A 17126-nucleotide genomic window follows, 5' to 3' on the forward strand; every position below is an offset into this window, starting at 1 on the left:
ATATGATTCCAAAAAAAAAAAAAAAAAAAATAAGCAGCCCTACAGACAGAATTAGAGTCTCTCTTTCCTACTCTTTGCGGTTCTCTCTTGGTTCAAGAAATAGTAACTGTCGGACTCAATATTTTTGCATTTAAATCACTTGGATATTCCTAAGAGAGTCAGCTGGGCCATATAGCAAGTCAATATGCCTCAAAACGAATATATCGAACAACACATTAAGCAACATGGTCGTAGACTCGACTATGAAGAGCGAAAGCGAAAGAAGGAGGCCCGTGAGGGTCACCGAGTCGCTAAAGATGCTCAGAAATTGAAGGGTTTCAAGGCTAAGATGTTTGCCAAGAAGAGATACGCTGAAAAGGTTGAGATGAAGAAGAAGATCAAACAGCATGAAGAATCAAAGGTTAAAGGACCATCTAAGCCATCCAACGATCCTAATGAAGCTCTTCCCACATATTTGTTGGACCGTCAGACTCCTAATACTGCAAAGGCTCTTTCTACTTCCATTAAGCAAAAGAGATTGGAGAAGGCTGATAAGTTCTCTGTCCCATTACCAAAGGTCAGAGGTATTTCTGAAGAAGAGATGTTTAAGGTTATCAAGACCGGTAAGCGTCAACACAAGGCATGGAAGCGAATGATCACTAAGCACACATTTGTTGGAGAAGGTTTCACTAGAAGGCCCGTCAAGTTAGAAAGAATTATCAGACCATCTGCTCTGCGTCAAAAGAAGGCTAATGTTACACACCCCGAGCTCGGTGTCACTGTATCATTGCCAATCCTCTCAGTTAAGAAGAACCCACAAAGTCCCATGTACACTCAATTGGGTGTTCTTACAAAGGGTACTGTGATAGAAGTAAACGTCAGTGAATTGGGTTTGGTAACTGCTGGTGGTAAAGTCGTCTGGGGTAAATATGCACAAATCACCAATGAGCCTGACAGAGATGGCTGTGTCAATGCTATTCTGTTGGTGTAATGTCACTTCTTATATTTATATAATTTGTTCTTAGATTTATTTGCACGTGTTCTGTTTTTTTGCTTCTTTTTATGTGATGCTTGTGATTCGGGCGTAGCTGGAATCATTCTATGCTCTTAGCAGTGATAACTCTAACAACTTTGATTTGAATACCGATGTTTGACACAGACGGTAGTGAATAGCTAGCTCGTTATAGGAAGTAGCCGGGGTTCATTAACTCCCGTGTACACAATATACAAGCGGCATAGCATGCCTACGAAGTCACTACTGCCACTAAACCCCATACTCTTTCTCTCTATAAGCCATTTATATCTAATATCGATTGGTGAGAATAATTAAAATTCCAGCTTATTGCATATCACCTAACTCCAATATTATCCAACTGCAATGCGCGGTACTCTGCAATGCAAAAAAATGGTACAGATTGCACCTATCTCGTGGGAATCAGTTTTCCAGTAGCTCCTTTTCTCAGAAATGGCCGATATCCCCAAAGAAACGACTCGAGCGAAGCGAGAGGAGCAGCGGGGTCTGGGGCGGAGCCCCAGCCAGCCGGAGGCAACAGGTACTCGAGAAGCACTTTGAAATAATCAATATTATACATTAGAGATTGGTAGTACTATAAATTATGTATTATAAACAAAAATGCCGTATTAAGATTTTCTTTCGAGCCCGGCTCTAACTTAGATGCATACTGGTAATAACTCTCCCTCTATGACTTTCTTGTGTCCTATGCATCCAGAGATTGCATTTGGACGAGCTCGAAGTACCTGCTTCTGTTGGCGAGCAGTTGCTGGTGGGTTCCGGCCTCCAAGATTCTACCTTCGTCGAAAACGTAGATAATATCAGCGTTCTGAATGGTTGACAGACGGTGTGCAACAGCAATGGTGGTTCTGCCCTTAGCAGCCTCGTCGAGAGCTTGTTGTACGACCTTTTCGGACTCACTATCCAGAGCAGATGTGGCCTCGTCTAACAACAGAACCTTGGGGTTTCTGATAAGTGCACGAGCAATAGCAATACGTTGCTTCTGACCTCCAGAAAGAAGAGCTCCCTTTGAACCGGCAAAAGTCTCATAGCCATCAGGAAGTGACATGACAAAGTCGTGAATATTGGCCTTGCGAGCAGCAGCATACATCTCCTCCTCAGTAGCCTCTTGACCGTCCTTAGTACCAAGCATGATGTTCTCTCTGATAGTTCCTGAGTAGAGAACAGGTTCTTGTTGTACAAGAGAAATGTGATTACGATATTCGTTGACATTCAATTCGGAGATATCATGTCCATCAAGAAGAACTTGACCGGCCAAGGGAGAGTAGAACCTCTCAATAAGACCAATGGTGGTACTCTTACCACAACCAGAAGCTCCGACAAGAGCAACATACTGGCCGGTCTTGACAGTAAGGTTGAGTCCTCTCAATACAGGCACCTCAGGTCTGGTGGGGTATCTGAAGTGAACGCCTCTGAACTCAACATTGCCCTCGACAGCAGCAGGGTCAAGGACCTCACCCTCGTTTGACCAGGTGTCAATCTTAGGAGTAACATCAAGGATCTCAGCAACGTTACCGGTGGCTTGACGGGCTTTGCCCATGTCAGGAGCATATGAAAAGATTGAACCAGCTGCCTGAGCACCGAAGACGACAGCAGTGAATGCAACGAAGAATTGGAACGAACTAATGGTGAAAGTCTTGAGCAAGGTGGATCCGTACCAAAAGCCAAGACCCATTACCCAAGGGGTCAAACCTTGTGACAATGCAAACATAAGAGCAGATCTAGCAATAGCTGGACGAGAACGCTTGACTTGGCTCTCAACAGCATCGGCGTAGGTTCTCCACACACCGTGCTCTCTAGTCAAAGAAGCAACAGTACGCACAGCAGAGATACTCTCACAAGCATAAGCACCAGAATCCTCGTAAACCTTCTTGGCTCTTTCTGAAAGTTGGATCATGACATACATACGCATGAAACCACAACCAACAAGAATAGGGACACATGCAGTACAGACAAGACCAAGTCTCCAGTTGAATGCAATGGCAACAATAATACCACCGAAAAGAGTGATAATTGATTGCAAAACTTGACCCAAAGTGGCACCACCAAAACCTTCAACGGCTTGGGCGTCCTTAGCAAGAGTCGAGGTCAAAGCACCAGTAGAGTTCTCATCACGGTCGAAAAACTCAATATCCATTCTCATGTATTGACGGAACACAAGAAGACGAATCTTACGAACGAGCTTTTGCGAGGCATACGACAAACAACCAATCATGACGATGAAAACACCAAACATAATAATACCAATCATGAAGAAATAACCAGTAAAGACATTGACTTGGTGACGCATCTCACCGTAATGATCAGGGGTGACCATCAAGGCTTGAATGATCTTGGCAAACAACATGGACAGAGCGGGGTAACCGAAACCAGCAATAGACGAGGCGGTAGCACCGATAATCATAAACCACTTTTCTTCTCTGTTGAAAGTCAAGAGCATGGAAATCAATTGGATCACATTACGCTTGACCTTTTTAGTGTCGTGCTTCTGGTTGGCAATGATATCACTGGAAATGGACTTTGTGGTTCCAACCTTTTTAAGTGGTTCTTCATCTTCATCAGGAATGTACTTATGAGGAGCTTGGGAATCAAGGTCAGAATCGTTGAGAACATCTGTACCTTCTTCTTGTTCTTGTTTAATGGCAGCAGTAATACGCTGAGCCTCGACTAGTCTTTGGTAGACACCGCCCATGGCAACAAGCTCCTGGTGAGTACCTTGTTCGACAATGTCACCTCTAGACATGACAACAATCTTATCAGCATCTTTGATAGTAGACAAACGATGGGCAATAACAATGGTAGTTCTTTCTTTTGAGGCTCTGTCAAGGGCTTCTTGAACAATGCCCTCAGACTTGGTATCAAGCGCAGAGGTAGCTTCATCAAGCAACAGGATCTTAGGGTTGGAAATAATAGCACGAGCAATAGCAATACGTTGCTTTTGACCACCAGACATAAGGAAACCTCTATCACCGACATTGGTATCAAGGCCATCAGTCATGTTCTGAATAAACTCCCAGGCATTAGCTTGTTTACAAGCCTCGACAACAAGCTCACGCTTCTTGTCCTCAGGGGCGTCCTCATAAGGAGTACCAATCAAACCAAAGCAAATATTCTCATAGATAGTAACAGCAAATAAAGTGGGTTCCTGAGACACGAGGGCAATTTGTTGACGCAACCACTTGACATTAAGAGTGTCAATTTCCTTACCATCAATAGTGATAGATCCAGAAAGAGGCTTGTAGAATCGCTCAAGAAGACCAATGATAGTGGACTTACCAGAACCAGACATACCCACAAGGGCAACGGTCTGACCAGGCTTGACCTCTAAATTCATGTCGTGTAAAACAGTGACATCGGGTCTTGAAGGATAGACAAACTTGACATTCTTAAGTTGGATATGGCCTTGGACCTCGTCAAGAACCTCACCCTTCTCAGATTCACTATCAATAGTAGGAACACGATCAATAGCCTCGAAAATCTTCTTGGCAGAAGAAAGTGCAACACTAATGGATTGGAAGGATGGAGCAACGTGACCAAGTTGGAAAGCACCGATCATCATAGCCATGATGACAGTGATGACACTACCAACTTGCATGTGGCCCTGTACAATAAATCTTGAACCCTCCCAGAAAGAGAGAGCATAAGACAAGTAAATAACCGACCACAAACAAGCGACCATAACAGTCACAGATCGCTCCTTGAAAATACCGTACTTCATAGTCTCAGCAAGATGGACATCGAACTTCTCAGCCAATCTATTCTGAGCACCGAAAGCAACAGTATTACGAATAGCAGACAAACCCTCCTCAGCTACAGTAGCACCTTTTCCATAAGCGGAAGTGGACATGCCAGTGAATTTGATAACAAAAACAGAGCCCATGACCATGGAACCGGTAATGGCGACTACTACAGACAATAAAATAAGAGCCAGTCTCCAAGATCTGACAAATGCAATGACTAAAGCAGCGACAAATGTGGACAACCCACTAACAATCAAACCGGCCTTTTCAGAAATACCTTCCTGAATAGCGTTTGTGTCGTTGGTGATACGAGTGGTGACTTCACCAGCACCGAGCTTGTCGAAGTATGCAATATTCTGTCTCAAAATGGCCTTCAAGTACTGTTGACGAATACGAGCCGTCAAGACCTCACCACGCTCGACGTGGATATAAGTGTCAACAAACGAAAAAACAATAATACCGATACCAAGATATAGGAAATATAGGGTGTTGTGGTTGATGCCAGCTTGGAACTTTTCAGGATCGGGGTTTTCACCAGTGAAAAATGCCGAAAACTCTTGTGTCAGGTTACCAAACACCAAAGTAAACATAGGCAAAGCAGCACCTGCCACAATAGAACATCCATAACCAAGAATAAGAATAGCAACATCCTTCTTATTAGCATATCGATACAACGTCTTCAAAGAGACAGATGGTTCAGGAGACTGAATCTGATCCCGCAAAATCTTAGCATCATGCTCTGAAAAATTATGAAATGGGTCTTCTTCTTTATCTTTAGCTTTAGAAGATTTCGAAGTCACCACACTATCATTGTCGGCCTTCTTCTTGCCAAACAGGCCAAATAGGCCCTTTTTCTTCTGATTCTGGTGCAGCTGCTGTTGATGCTGCTGTCTATCAGCGGCCGCAGCGACAGCCACGGCCTTCTCATTGTCCACACGACTGTCCGAGCCACGAGAACTCGACCCGTCGGGCGAACTCACGGAAAAATCCTTCTCCTCAGACATCCTACCCCTGTTAGTCCTAGCACAGTCTCTCCACCACCCCACGCCCGACTCGAGCGAAGCGAGAGGAGCTACGGGGTCTGGGGCAGAGCCCCAGCCGCCGGAGGCACACCTTCCAGGGCCAGTTCGCCTCCGGCGGCTGGGGCTCTGCCCCAGACCCCGTGGCTCCTCTCGCTTCGCTCGAGTCGAGAGGGTGGGGGTGGTTCCGCGAGCGGTGGGGGTTACTTACGTTGGGTGATTGTGAGTGAGTGTCAGTGAGAGCCGGGATGTGTTCGTTGGGTGAGTGGATGGGATTCACAGTTGGGTAGGACCGGTAGTGGGTGGTATTAGGGCCTCTAGTGGTGAATCTCGTGAAGTTCAAAGTTCAGGTCTCTGACGATGAAGCTAGTGACGGGAATCTCCCCTTTCTTATACGCCGCTCGGTGCTATGCAAACAATCTTTTTTAAGTTTCTCGTTGCTTTTTTGATTACTCGTCGTTGCATGTGGCGTGCATGGTTTTTCAGAGCCATACCGAACGAGGCTCTATTATCTGCATTCTGTAACGGGCGGATTTAAGCTATTATCTGATCCGAGCCGAGATTGCTTGACGACAGCCTGGGTCAAGCTCGTATTTAAGCATCATGTACTCCACGCAGGTACCCCATTCACGCTCAAGGTTACCCCTTCTGACATCAATACTTGGGTCATATTTTATATACTTTTATATATTACGGTTCAAATATTATCAGGATTCGTTTTCTGGTGGTCCCAGTTTGCTCCCGTACGTCCCGTTACTGTGGCGATAGTGTTGTAGACCTAGACCCTCTCTCTGTTTTATTTATTAGTTAGTCACCCTTCCCTAGTAATGTGATTCGATTCTTTCATTGTAATTAAATGGATGTGTTTGGCCCGTTCCTGGTGGCTCTCGTTTTTTCTCTAGCTCATGGCATTTCACTTAACCGCATTCTGTTGTAAGGCTGCTGCCTTGCCTCCTGCTGCTGCTGCTGCTGCCACTGCTGCCGCTACTGCTCCTGATACTGGTTAACTCCGGGCTATATTCCCAAATTGGACACATGAACGTATTACGTACGCGCTTAGCAACCTGCCAAGTTAGTCTCTGGTCTGCTCTGATAGCCCAGGTGCCTCTGGTTAGCGACCTGGGCAATTTAACAGCCTGGTCTGGGCCTCTCTTTTTAACCATTGTTACACCCTAAAGGTTAGAGTGTCATCCGACAGACACAGCCAAAGATATCCAATGCCTTCCTGACCATTCTCATTCTTCTCAGTAATTTTTTTTTCGTTTTCGTCATTTTTCAAAAAAAAAATTGCTGTAGCTACCTCGCTCACCAACATCAATTGTGCATTACATAAACTCCGACAGTAGTCTCCTCTCAGCACCACCCACCGCCCACTTCAGCCAGTGGATAATAAACTCTGACAAACTCAACAATTGCTATCGGACCTTACTCATCCCGAGATCACCCATCCACGATTGGTTACTCCGCTCTAACGTGGTTAACTCCCGTCGGAAACCCCACTCTTAACTCCATGTGCCCATGATTTCTGTCGGCTACAATCCTAATGTGTTCGCAATGTGCGATGACTCCACGGCATATCTCATAGTGGCAAACCCACCCAAACAGGCACTTGTCAATTGCCAAACCGATCACCCTGGCTATGATCTGCTAACTCCGTAACCCTATTTCTTATCAGCGACCAGGGGGGCCTGCCTCCGGCGGCTGGGGCTCTGCCCCAGACCCCGTAGCTCCTCTCGCTGCGCTCGAGTCGGCACGTCTTTCCCATCCCCGCAAAAAAACTCCTGCGAAGCAGGAGCAACCAGGGTCTGGGGCGGAGCCCCAGCCGCCGGAAGCACGACCCCTCCCCCTGGAAGCACCACCCCCACCTGCAATCGGGGAGTATCGACGGATCTGCTGCCATGTATCTTTGCCGGCGATGAGGTGGCCTGCTGTCAAAAACATGCCACTGTCGGGTTGCCGTAACCTAATTTTCGTGTTTCCGTTACATATGTCCCCGAATATATATTTAGAAAAGCCTTTTTGGATTCTGCCAGGCTCTCATGCGTCCTCGTCTCCTCTCTCGCAACGTCCTTTCGCCCTCGGATTTTTTTCCGACGTATGCACATTCAGGGCTAGGTCGCTGCCGTATCGCTATCTCTCTCCGCCGTTTCGGTTTAATCTCCGAAATGCTGATCCAGGGGGTGTCTGCCTCCGGCGGCTGGGGCTCCGCCCCAGACCCCGTGGCTCCTCTCGCTTCGCTCGAGTCGTTTTCGCGGGGCTGTCCAGATTACGCTGGGGGTGTGCGTGGGTTTTGTGTTTTGGTTGGTGGTGCCACGGTCGGTATTTTTTCAAGTATATTTACATCATTAGGTATAGAAATTATACGAGTTTTCCGAGGTGCCTCATTCTCACCTCTGATCGTGCGCCGTGCCATATGCAGGGACTCACGGATCTGCCCCCCCTGAATCTGCGTCAGATCCCCCTGAGCTCTTCCTCCGCTGGAAATCCTCTTCGAAATCTCTGCGGGACCGTAGACGCACCGACTCGAGCGGAGCGAGAGGAGCCACGGGGTCTGGGGCGGAGCCCCAGCCGCCGGAGGCAGCGTCGCAGAACTAGAAATTACTGTTTAAATATTCATGAGAGAGGCGTCAAAACATTAGACAGAATACTGTCGATTAGGGGAGGTGGTGTTTTTTAGGTTAGATTGATGGGTCGGCCGCCTCGAGAGGCCGGTTTGGCTGGGTGGTCATGTCGGGGATTGCCGTTGTGGCAGGGGCTGGTGAAGCGGACGCTGGTGTGGTGGTGCCTTCGCCTCCTGGTGTCGATGTCGGTGGCACGATTTTCTTTTTGCCTCCTCGTTTGGGTGTGTACTGATCAAAGTGTAATCTTCGTACGTGTTGTTGTTTGTGGGTCGAGGCTTTGGGTCCTTTGAACGTTCGGAGACACACTGGACATTCCTCAGTTTTATAATGGCCCTCTGCTTTCGACGTTCGCACGTTGGGTGCTGCTGGGGGGCCCGTTTTCTTGGGTTTGTCGACACCAGAGCTTTTTCTCATATTAAGAGTCGACATGGAAAACGCAGCTGACGATGGATTGGGTGTACTGGGTTGGCTGGCTGTGCCGTTGGCAGTGGGATATGAACTGGAGTCCTGAGGAGTTTGTACTGGTTTGACTCCACCAGGTGTCATTGGCGGTTTTGAGAGAAGTGGAGATGCAGGAGTACTTGGTGTTGGGGTTTGAACAGGAGGAGTGGCTCTTTCCCGGTTGGCATTAGCAGCCACTGCAGCAGCCAGGTTTGGACTTGGTGCTACAGGTGTTGGACTGCCTACTGAGCCGGCTGAGGGGCTAGGGGTGTTTGTTATCGATGGACTGGCTGTGCTGGCTGTGGTTGGAATTCCTAGTTTGTGATTATTGTTCATAGTCCCTACCGAGAGGGACGGAGTGGGTGTGTTTTTAAGAGGAGCGTTGCTGTATGACACCGATGGCGCTTGGTTAATTCCATTTCCAGGAGCTCTTGGAGCACCTGGGGTTCCAAACCCACTTCTATTACCGCCAGCTGCAGCATTTGCACCACCTAAACCACTTGTGTTATTAGGTCTGACAATAGTCGCGGCAGTTATGGCTCCTGTGCTCGCTCCAGACCCAACTCTGCTGGTTGTGGAGTTATTTCCAGCATTAGAATTAGCGGCAGTGCTCAAGTTTGGTCCGTTTCCTGTGCCTGCTGAAGGACTTGCTGTTGGTCTTGGACTAGTTCCTGTGGCAGGTTCAGCTCCGGTTCCATTTCCTGATCCCGATCCTGATCCTGCTCCAGGACCCGATCCTGGTCCTGGTCCCGCGTCATCCTTTGTGTCTGGTGTTTCCAAGCTGGTAGGTTCACTGTCCTCTCGCTTTTGATTTTCTAGTTCTTCCTGTTCACGCAGCAATCGTTCTCTCTCTAGTTCTCTCTGCTGATGCTGCTGAAAAATGAGGAATCTTTTTTGCAATTCAGCCTGCTGCAGCCCGAATTGGTGCTGTTGTTGTTGCTGTATGAATCCATATGACACATCACCCGATAAATACGCTGGTGTGTGGGAAAGAAACATATGTTGCAATGACGCGGCACTGGGATAGTTATCCTTCAATTCCCGTCGTGGTGGATAGATCTGTGGCAGTACCCGATCCTTATTGTCATTGCTGTTGCTACTACCTTTGGATGTGATCCTCGTTACTGTTTCGTATGCTGATAACAGTTTGGTAGGTATTGGTAGGTAGCTGGTACTAGGAATACCCTCGACTGACTCTAACGCATCACAAATGGCCAACAGACCAATTGAATCGTAATACGACGCCTGTGGGAGGTTCGCGGTGTTGATTCCCATCTTGACGATTTCAACCCTTTTGGAGTTTCTACTCCTATTCTGTCACTAAGACCCGTCTGATGCTGATATAAATTGTAAACAATGCTCGTCGGACCCAAATGTAATTCTGTCCACTGGCAGTTTTTTGTTATGACAGCTGTGCTCCAATAATGGTCTTTGTTAGTACCAATGATGAGCGCCACAAATGAAATATTTTTGCACTATTTTTCACACTGGCAATTGTCCTTCTCGTGCAACTGCTTCGGTCTCTATCACAAATGCTCGTCGGCCTGCCTCGAGTCGTGCGTTTGTATCGTTATCGAAATCCTATGAAGCTTGATAGTACTGGAAACTAGTAAAAGAACGCGTCAAACTACATCAAAAATATGTACAACTTTGCCCTAAACCCAATCGCCAAACTCCCAATCGCACCCTGCACATTTCGTTGGGTCCGAATATTTCAGGGTCCATCTCTGCCTCCGGCGGCTGGGGCTCCGCCCTAGACCCCGCTGCTCCTCTCGCTTCGCTCGAGTCGGGTGTAGAGGGTGCCAGCTGGGCTGTGGAATTGGTTGAGAGTGTTTGTAGGTTTTGTTGATCCTGGCGGTGGCAGCATTGGAGTGGAGAATGCACTAACTCCGGTGGCTGTTAGGATTTGATTTCTTTCCCGTTATAGGTTCTTGTTTTGTTTCTGTGTGTTTGTCTGTGGTTTTTTTACTGTTTCCTGATGAATTCTGGTATTCGTATATTTCAGGGATTCTCAGGGGAAACTCAGGGGGAGATGCATCTTCGTATATGCATTCTGATCAGGAGTCACTTAAGCTGAGGAAAGTGAACATACGACCATCCTCGAAGGGAAACTACTCAAAATTCCGAATGAAACACCGATACAAGACATAAAACGGTTATATACACGAGAATATTCGGCCAGGATGAACTTAGAGAGTTAGAGACAAAAGCACCTGGGTCAGTGGTCATGCCTCTACCTATTTCGAGTTGACTTTTTCACCCTTTAGCCCATACCAACATGATCCTAGCACCGACTCGAGCGAAGCGAGAGGAGCAGCGGGGTCTGGGGCGGAGCCCCAGCCGCCGGAGGCTGTCAGGGACCCTCACATACCCGGATGGACCCTGCGTGTAAAATGGTAGAATCGAGATTTCCTAATTGGGAAGTACCACAGTCACAGCACGGAGACGCACCACTCACGATTTGACGAAATGCCAGATGCAAGCGCCGACGAGGTTCACGGTATAGAGTAGAGCTGGAAGTTGCCCTAGTAGTACTGACGGTATATTCATAACTAAACAAAAAATGTCCAACGTTTCTAGGTTAGTACGGTATTTACGGAGCAAGACATGGAGTACGACATAGAGAGAACGATTGTTTAACAAGATATGTGAATTTGGGTGATGTTCATTTACTGGATAAGGGCGTTACGACGTTGAAGCAGGTTCAATATCACATGCTCAACTGAAAAATAGAGAATAGAAGCGACTGTTCAGGTTGGGTGTCTCCAGGTTCGACGGAGATGTTGTGTGGATCACTTCGTTGAAAGACAGCGAAGTTTCACGGCATTTAAGAGTGGTTTGACGACGGCAGGTGATGAAACTCTGGGTAAAGGGTAGCACCATATATATCGAAACGGAATTCAAGTATAAATTCGAGATGGAATTCCAGCATTTCAAGAAACAGTACAACTTGTTCGGTAAACCGATATGAAAATGATCTCGAATTCACATTTAAAGATAGGTGCCAAAGCCCCTATTAGTTCCAACAATGCGACCCAAATTCAGTTGAACCGTTCTCTAATTAATCATTTATATCTCGTTGTCCATGTCATGCCATCCCACCCCTTACCAATAACGAACCAATTCTAACAAAATTTAGTGACCTCATCTGGGAAATCACCCGCCCTTACTCCAGCTACCTCGTCAAGAGAAGAACCGCCGGTGGCCTCCAAGTCTCCCGTGACCCTCTTAACGTCTCTGGCAAGTACAGCTACTCTCAATCTGGTTTCGCCAACGAGAAGGCTCTTGGTGTCATCAAGACCCCCGAGGGAAAGATCCAACTCCTCGCCAAGGTCTCCAAGAACGCCAACAAGCCCGCCAAGGCCGTTGCCGTCACCACCTTCAAGCAATACAAGTCTCAACGTGCCGTTGCCCACGCCGTTGCCAAGGCTGCTCACGGTTACAGAGACGACCTCGTCAAGGACGCCGTTGTCAAGGCTTCTGCTTTGACTCGTGCTAACAAGGCCAAGAAGACCTACGAGACCAAGTCGAGAAAATAAACATTGTCCTTTACTAAATTATTGAGTAACCTTTGTATATGAATCGATGCCAAAAAAATAAAATTAATAACATCCACGCTTGTCTGCCTTACTGGATCGGGGCTCTATTTGAAGTTGTGCCTCCGGCGGCTGGGGCTCTGCCCCAGACCCCGTGGCTCCTCTCGCTTCGCTCGAGTCGTTACGCATACGGTCCTGACAATAGTTGCTTTTGAGGTGTGTACTGTTAAAAGGAGATGGCTTTTTCGCACAGAGTCTCATGTGCAGCGTCGCAATAGCAGGTGGGTAGAGTGTCGCCCACCGGGAACAAAAAATACCAAAAAGATAAAAAGCTACAACACCTTCTGTTCACGCCTGGTCTCCCACGGCATTACTGATCAAGGCTCTCAGAGGTTTAAATATGATTGATCGGACGGGAAATCTTGCTTTACTCTGGATATGGCCGTAGCTGTCATATCTTATTTTCAGCTCATACCGATCTGAAAAATTCCAACAATATAAGTATTGTGATATATGAGGGTGATCGTTGGTAAAGTTGGCTTCCGACGACTAGAGCTTCACAAAGCATTCTAGGTCTCCACGGTAGTCAGGTCTCCATGTGATTTCTTGATTTCCATTCAACGGAGAACCCACTACTAGACTCTGATACCAAAATCCAAATAGCCTACCTGTACAGAATTGGGTCTATCACTTTATGTGTGGGAGACGTACAAGTCTCATGGTTGATGGGAAGGTAACAAGGGAGAGAAAGATAAACACTGGGATACCTCAGGGATCACCGATCTCACCCTTGCTATTTCTAATCTACTCGAGTCCTCTCTACTCTATAGTACAGGAGAATGGCGGCAAAGTTATCGGTTTCGTAGATGACATTACAATTTACGTTACAGGCAAAAGCAGAGATGAGAACACCAAGCGACTTAGTAACATCTTACAGAAGTGTCATGAATGGGCAACGTCAGCACATACCGCTATCGACTACGGAGAAAAGCTGGGCTTCATGCATGTAGACAATCAAAGAACCTCAAAGAAACGACAGTTAAGGTTGGTTTTACCTTCAGGGGAGCGACGACAGGCTTCACCCACGCTCAAATTATTGGGAGTGACGTTAGATAGTCAGTGGAAGTTCTCCAAACATGTTGAAGCGATAGCGATAAAGGGGAAAATGGTCTTAGGAATTATACGCCGATTGGGGGGAATAACCTGGGGTGTCACAGGGGCTTCGATGCGCAACCTATACCAAGGCTGTGTAAGACCCATATTGGAGTACGCAAGTCCAGTGTGGTATCCTAAGATAACCAAACAAGAAAGGGAGCAGCTTCAACGCATTCAAAATACGGGATTACGAGCCATATTGGGTGGTTATCATCAAACACCCATCGATTGCCTCCATAGAGATACTGACATCATGCCTTTAGCGCAACGATATGATACCTTACAGGATAATTATATCGTGCGACTACATCGTAATGTGGATCCTGAGAACCCAGTTAATGCTGAGTCTACATGGTGGAGAAAGCATATGGAACACAATGAGTTGGTCCAACGACTCTATGAGGTTCTACCCAAAGAGGAAATCTTTCAAGACCGGATTCGACGACGGAAACCGCCGTGGAAGAAAGAGGACATGGAATGTGAAAGTAAAGCCTGGAAGGTCAAGAGTGAACTAAAGAAAAAGATTTATCAAAGACATCACACAATATGGGAAACACAATACCGGACGTCTGCAAAAGGAGAGTTTTACCGGTCATATACTCTTCCAAGGTTATATAATGCAGACCACAAAAACCCTTTGAGATATTTCTTAAATGAATGCTCAAAGAATGAACTCAGTAAACTGGTGCAGTTACGAACAGCCAAAGGAGCGTTTGGAATGTTCTTCAAGAGGTTTAAAATCAACAACCTACCCCATCAATGTGAATGTGGAGAGGAAGAAGATGTTAAACATCTATTATGTGAGTGCCCAGTCACTGAAAATCATCGTCAGATCTTACGTGATGCTTCTGCGACGCTAGATCTAAAAGTCCTCCTTGATTCCAAGAAGGGCTTAAGAGCGGTATTGGCTTTTTTGGCCAAAGCTCCGCAATTACTTTAGACGTTGTTCTCTTATGGTAGAGATGACTAGTACCGGTTTTTTCCCAGTAAGCGTTAATAAAGGTGTAAACCTGGTAGCTGAACCGTTTTCCCGTGTACTCATTAAAATATTATAAATCATTTTGATATCTTAATGGGGAATCCAGTGGCGTCAAAAATATTGAATTCAAAAAAGCCAAAGTAAACAGCCTGTAATCAGGTAAAAAAGTGAGCAGTCCTCCTGGTAATGTGTAAATGATGGGATTTGAAATTATTTGAATTGTATTAATTATGTATAGTATAGGACTTTAAACAAGATTTATTATTATTATTATAATCCAAATAGCCAAAGAAAATGCAAAAACCTAGAGTCACATGCTATATAAACGATAGCGTCTGAATGTAGTATAATTGGCCATTGCTATCATTATTGAACTCTCCCTGCTCGATAATTAACATCATGTTGACTGAAGGTACAGGCTGAAATAAAATCTGACGGATATACTATTCATCAATCGTCATCTTTTTTTTTGGGTTTTTGGTTTCTTGAACAGTGGACCTTTGCATCAGTATCAAGGGAATATGAATATAATGAACCTGGCTGGAGTAATAGCACATGTTCTACCTTCTCTCTGGCATCGGAGGAGACTGGTTTTATTGGAATGAAAACTTCCAACAAATAATTATGTTTGAAAACAATAAGGGAAGAGTTGTGAGATTAGAAGAGCCAGGAGAGCTTTCTCTAAATTTGAACTCATAGCTCCTCTGATACCACCAACAACTGTTTTCTAGGAGTAACTCCTACTGGGGATCAAATGCAACATCATCAGTATGGAGAGCCTGACCGCAATCTGACGGGAATGTTAATTCACCCAGTCTACATATAACTTGAAAGTTGGCTGCGAACCAGGTCAGAATCAAGAGTAGGCCCGAGTACCGGCTATTAGATTGCATTTCATGCCCAGAGATTAAATAAGAATAAGGATTGATCCTCAACTGAGAATATTGGCTCCTCAGATAGACTCTTTAGTCAAGATATCTTATCATGTTCACTCCGCCACGGCTAGTGTGTACTTGGACATCCATGGAATGGGCCGCCGAGATTATCAAGCTTTGGAGCTTGGGATCAAGTAGTCCTTTTCAACTACCCTCTCACTAGATCACTGTCTAAGAGGATGAAAACAGATATTAATTAGTCCAGTCAGATCACTTCTTCAAAGCTGATATCTTACTCACTTAGCTGAGGAAGTTGTGCCTAGAAGAATGGGAGCACTATGCCAAGAGTGACAGTATAGCTCTTTTGATAAAATCAGCTTTATGCTTTCAATTTCTATCATCGAGCCAATCTATTTCCAATTGATTCCTATCGACTAGATTTTCGATGACCAATACAAAATATAAACATTGAGCTTACATATGCTGATATGTCATATTTGGCAAACATATCCAACTGACCATGCTCGCTTCTGCCAATTGTGACATCTTGGTTCTACTAATGAATAATCAGCTTGCGAGAACTTCTCCAGTTGGAAGGAGAGCACCACTGATCTACTGATAAGATCATGCGTTGTGATGCTATGCACGCGAAATGCTACTGAAATCCACAGAGGACTGGATGCCGAGATCAAATCAAATCACATCAAATCAATTTAAGTTTTACCAGCAATAATTATAGCCCGGGATGCATAAAATATCAACATCGAGCACATAGACACACTGCCTATATAATTCCATAACCATAATCGCATACAATGAATAAAACTAGCCCATCGGAACTGGCATGATTTTGTTCTATATTATAATACAACCAAACATTACCAGAGAACATCAGGACCCCAAGCCCGACTCGAGTGCAGCGAGAGGAGCCACGGGGTCTGGGGCGGAGCCCCAGTCACCGGAGGCAGAAGCGGGACCCCCATGTGTCCAAGCGAGATCTGGGAGCAGATCAGATCGATAGTGAGCCGATAAGACAATTGAAGCGATCAAAGGGGATTATAAGATAGAATGGCTGGCGAGGCCACCGCGAGAACAAAATTTTCATGCGAGCAGACAGACCAGAAAGCAGAACGTGCGAATCAGCGAGGTTCCTGGGTTTCTCGTTGGTCGATGGAGAATGCACGATCGTGCTTTAGCGAGATCTGCTGCCCCTTTAATGTGCATACAAATTTCACAGTGGTAGATCGGTTAAATCAGGGCGGGAAAGGATCCGTAGAATGGGAGGTCCCTCAGATAAGCAATCAATTTCCACAAATGTAAACCATTTCAGTCTCTGAAGTCAAAACCGATAAAAGAAACCGCGACCATCCAAGAGGAGCCGCCTGAACGGAGAACAACCGCCAAAAGAGCCAGCTGCATGTCTCGAGTTCGAGAACATTATCTCATGCACGACGCTGCAAAGCAGATCACATCCTGTTCTCGACGATGAAAAAAAGGGCCACAAGCTATGTCTCATAATCGACCTCCAGCCAAGAAAACCCCAAACAAAAAACCGCAAAAAACCGCCAAAAAAACCGCCAAAAAAGAAGTTCAGTTTCAAACAAATCATGAAAGCCATGTCTGTCTAACTCAACACCCGGTAGTCATGGCAGCAGCCCCAGCATCCATCGGCCAGCAGCAGCCATGAGCCCATCATGCGGTGAATCGCGAATCGCTGAATTCCACACGAGCTGGGGGAGAGACCTGCC

At 46.1% G+C, this 17126-nt stretch overlaps 4 protein-coding genes across 4 annotated transcripts; 2 read left to right on the top strand and 2 right to left on the bottom strand.

The window, feature by feature from the left end:
* Positions 1-184: 184 nt before the first annotated feature.
* On the top strand, positions 185-970 carry NSA2 (Nsa2p; the record flags this gene model as incomplete). Its single annotated transcript, XM_018882470.1, has 1 exon — positions 185-970. The coding sequence occupies one exon, from the start codon at positions 185-187 to the stop codon at positions 968-970; it is 786 nt and encodes a 261-aa protein (XP_018736843.1).
* A 727-nt stretch (positions 971-1697) lies between these two features.
* On the bottom strand, positions 1698-5756 carry STE6 (ATP-binding cassette alpha-factor transporter STE6; the record flags this gene model as incomplete). Its single annotated transcript, XM_018882471.1, has 1 exon — positions 1698-5756. The coding sequence occupies one exon, from the start codon at positions 5754-5756 to the stop codon at positions 1698-1700; it is 4059 nt and encodes a 1352-aa protein (XP_018736844.1).
* A 2693-nt stretch (positions 5757-8449) lies between these two features.
* AWJ20_5339 (uncharacterized protein) lies at positions 8450-10108 on the bottom strand (the record flags this gene model as incomplete). Its single annotated transcript, XM_018882472.1, has 1 exon — positions 8450-10108. The coding sequence occupies one exon, from the start codon at positions 10106-10108 to the stop codon at positions 8450-8452; it is 1659 nt and encodes a 552-aa protein (XP_018736845.1).
* A 3261-nt stretch (positions 10109-13369) lies between these two features.
* Positions 13370-14464, top strand: AWJ20_5340 (reverse transcriptase; the record flags this gene model as incomplete). Its single annotated transcript, XM_018882474.1, has 1 exon — positions 13370-14464. One exon carries the CDS (start codon positions 13370-13372, stop codon positions 14462-14464), a length of 1095 nt encoding a protein of 364 aa, XP_018736846.1.
* Between the last annotated feature and the right edge of the window lie 2662 nt (positions 14465-17126).

The sequence above is a fragment of the Sugiyamaella lignohabitans genome, chromosome D (assembly GCF_001640025.1).
Source record: "Sugiyamaella lignohabitans strain CBS 10342 chromosome D, complete sequence".
Lineage (NCBI taxonomy): Eukaryota > Fungi > Ascomycota > Dipodascomycetes > Dipodascales > Trichomonascaceae > Sugiyamaella > Sugiyamaella lignohabitans.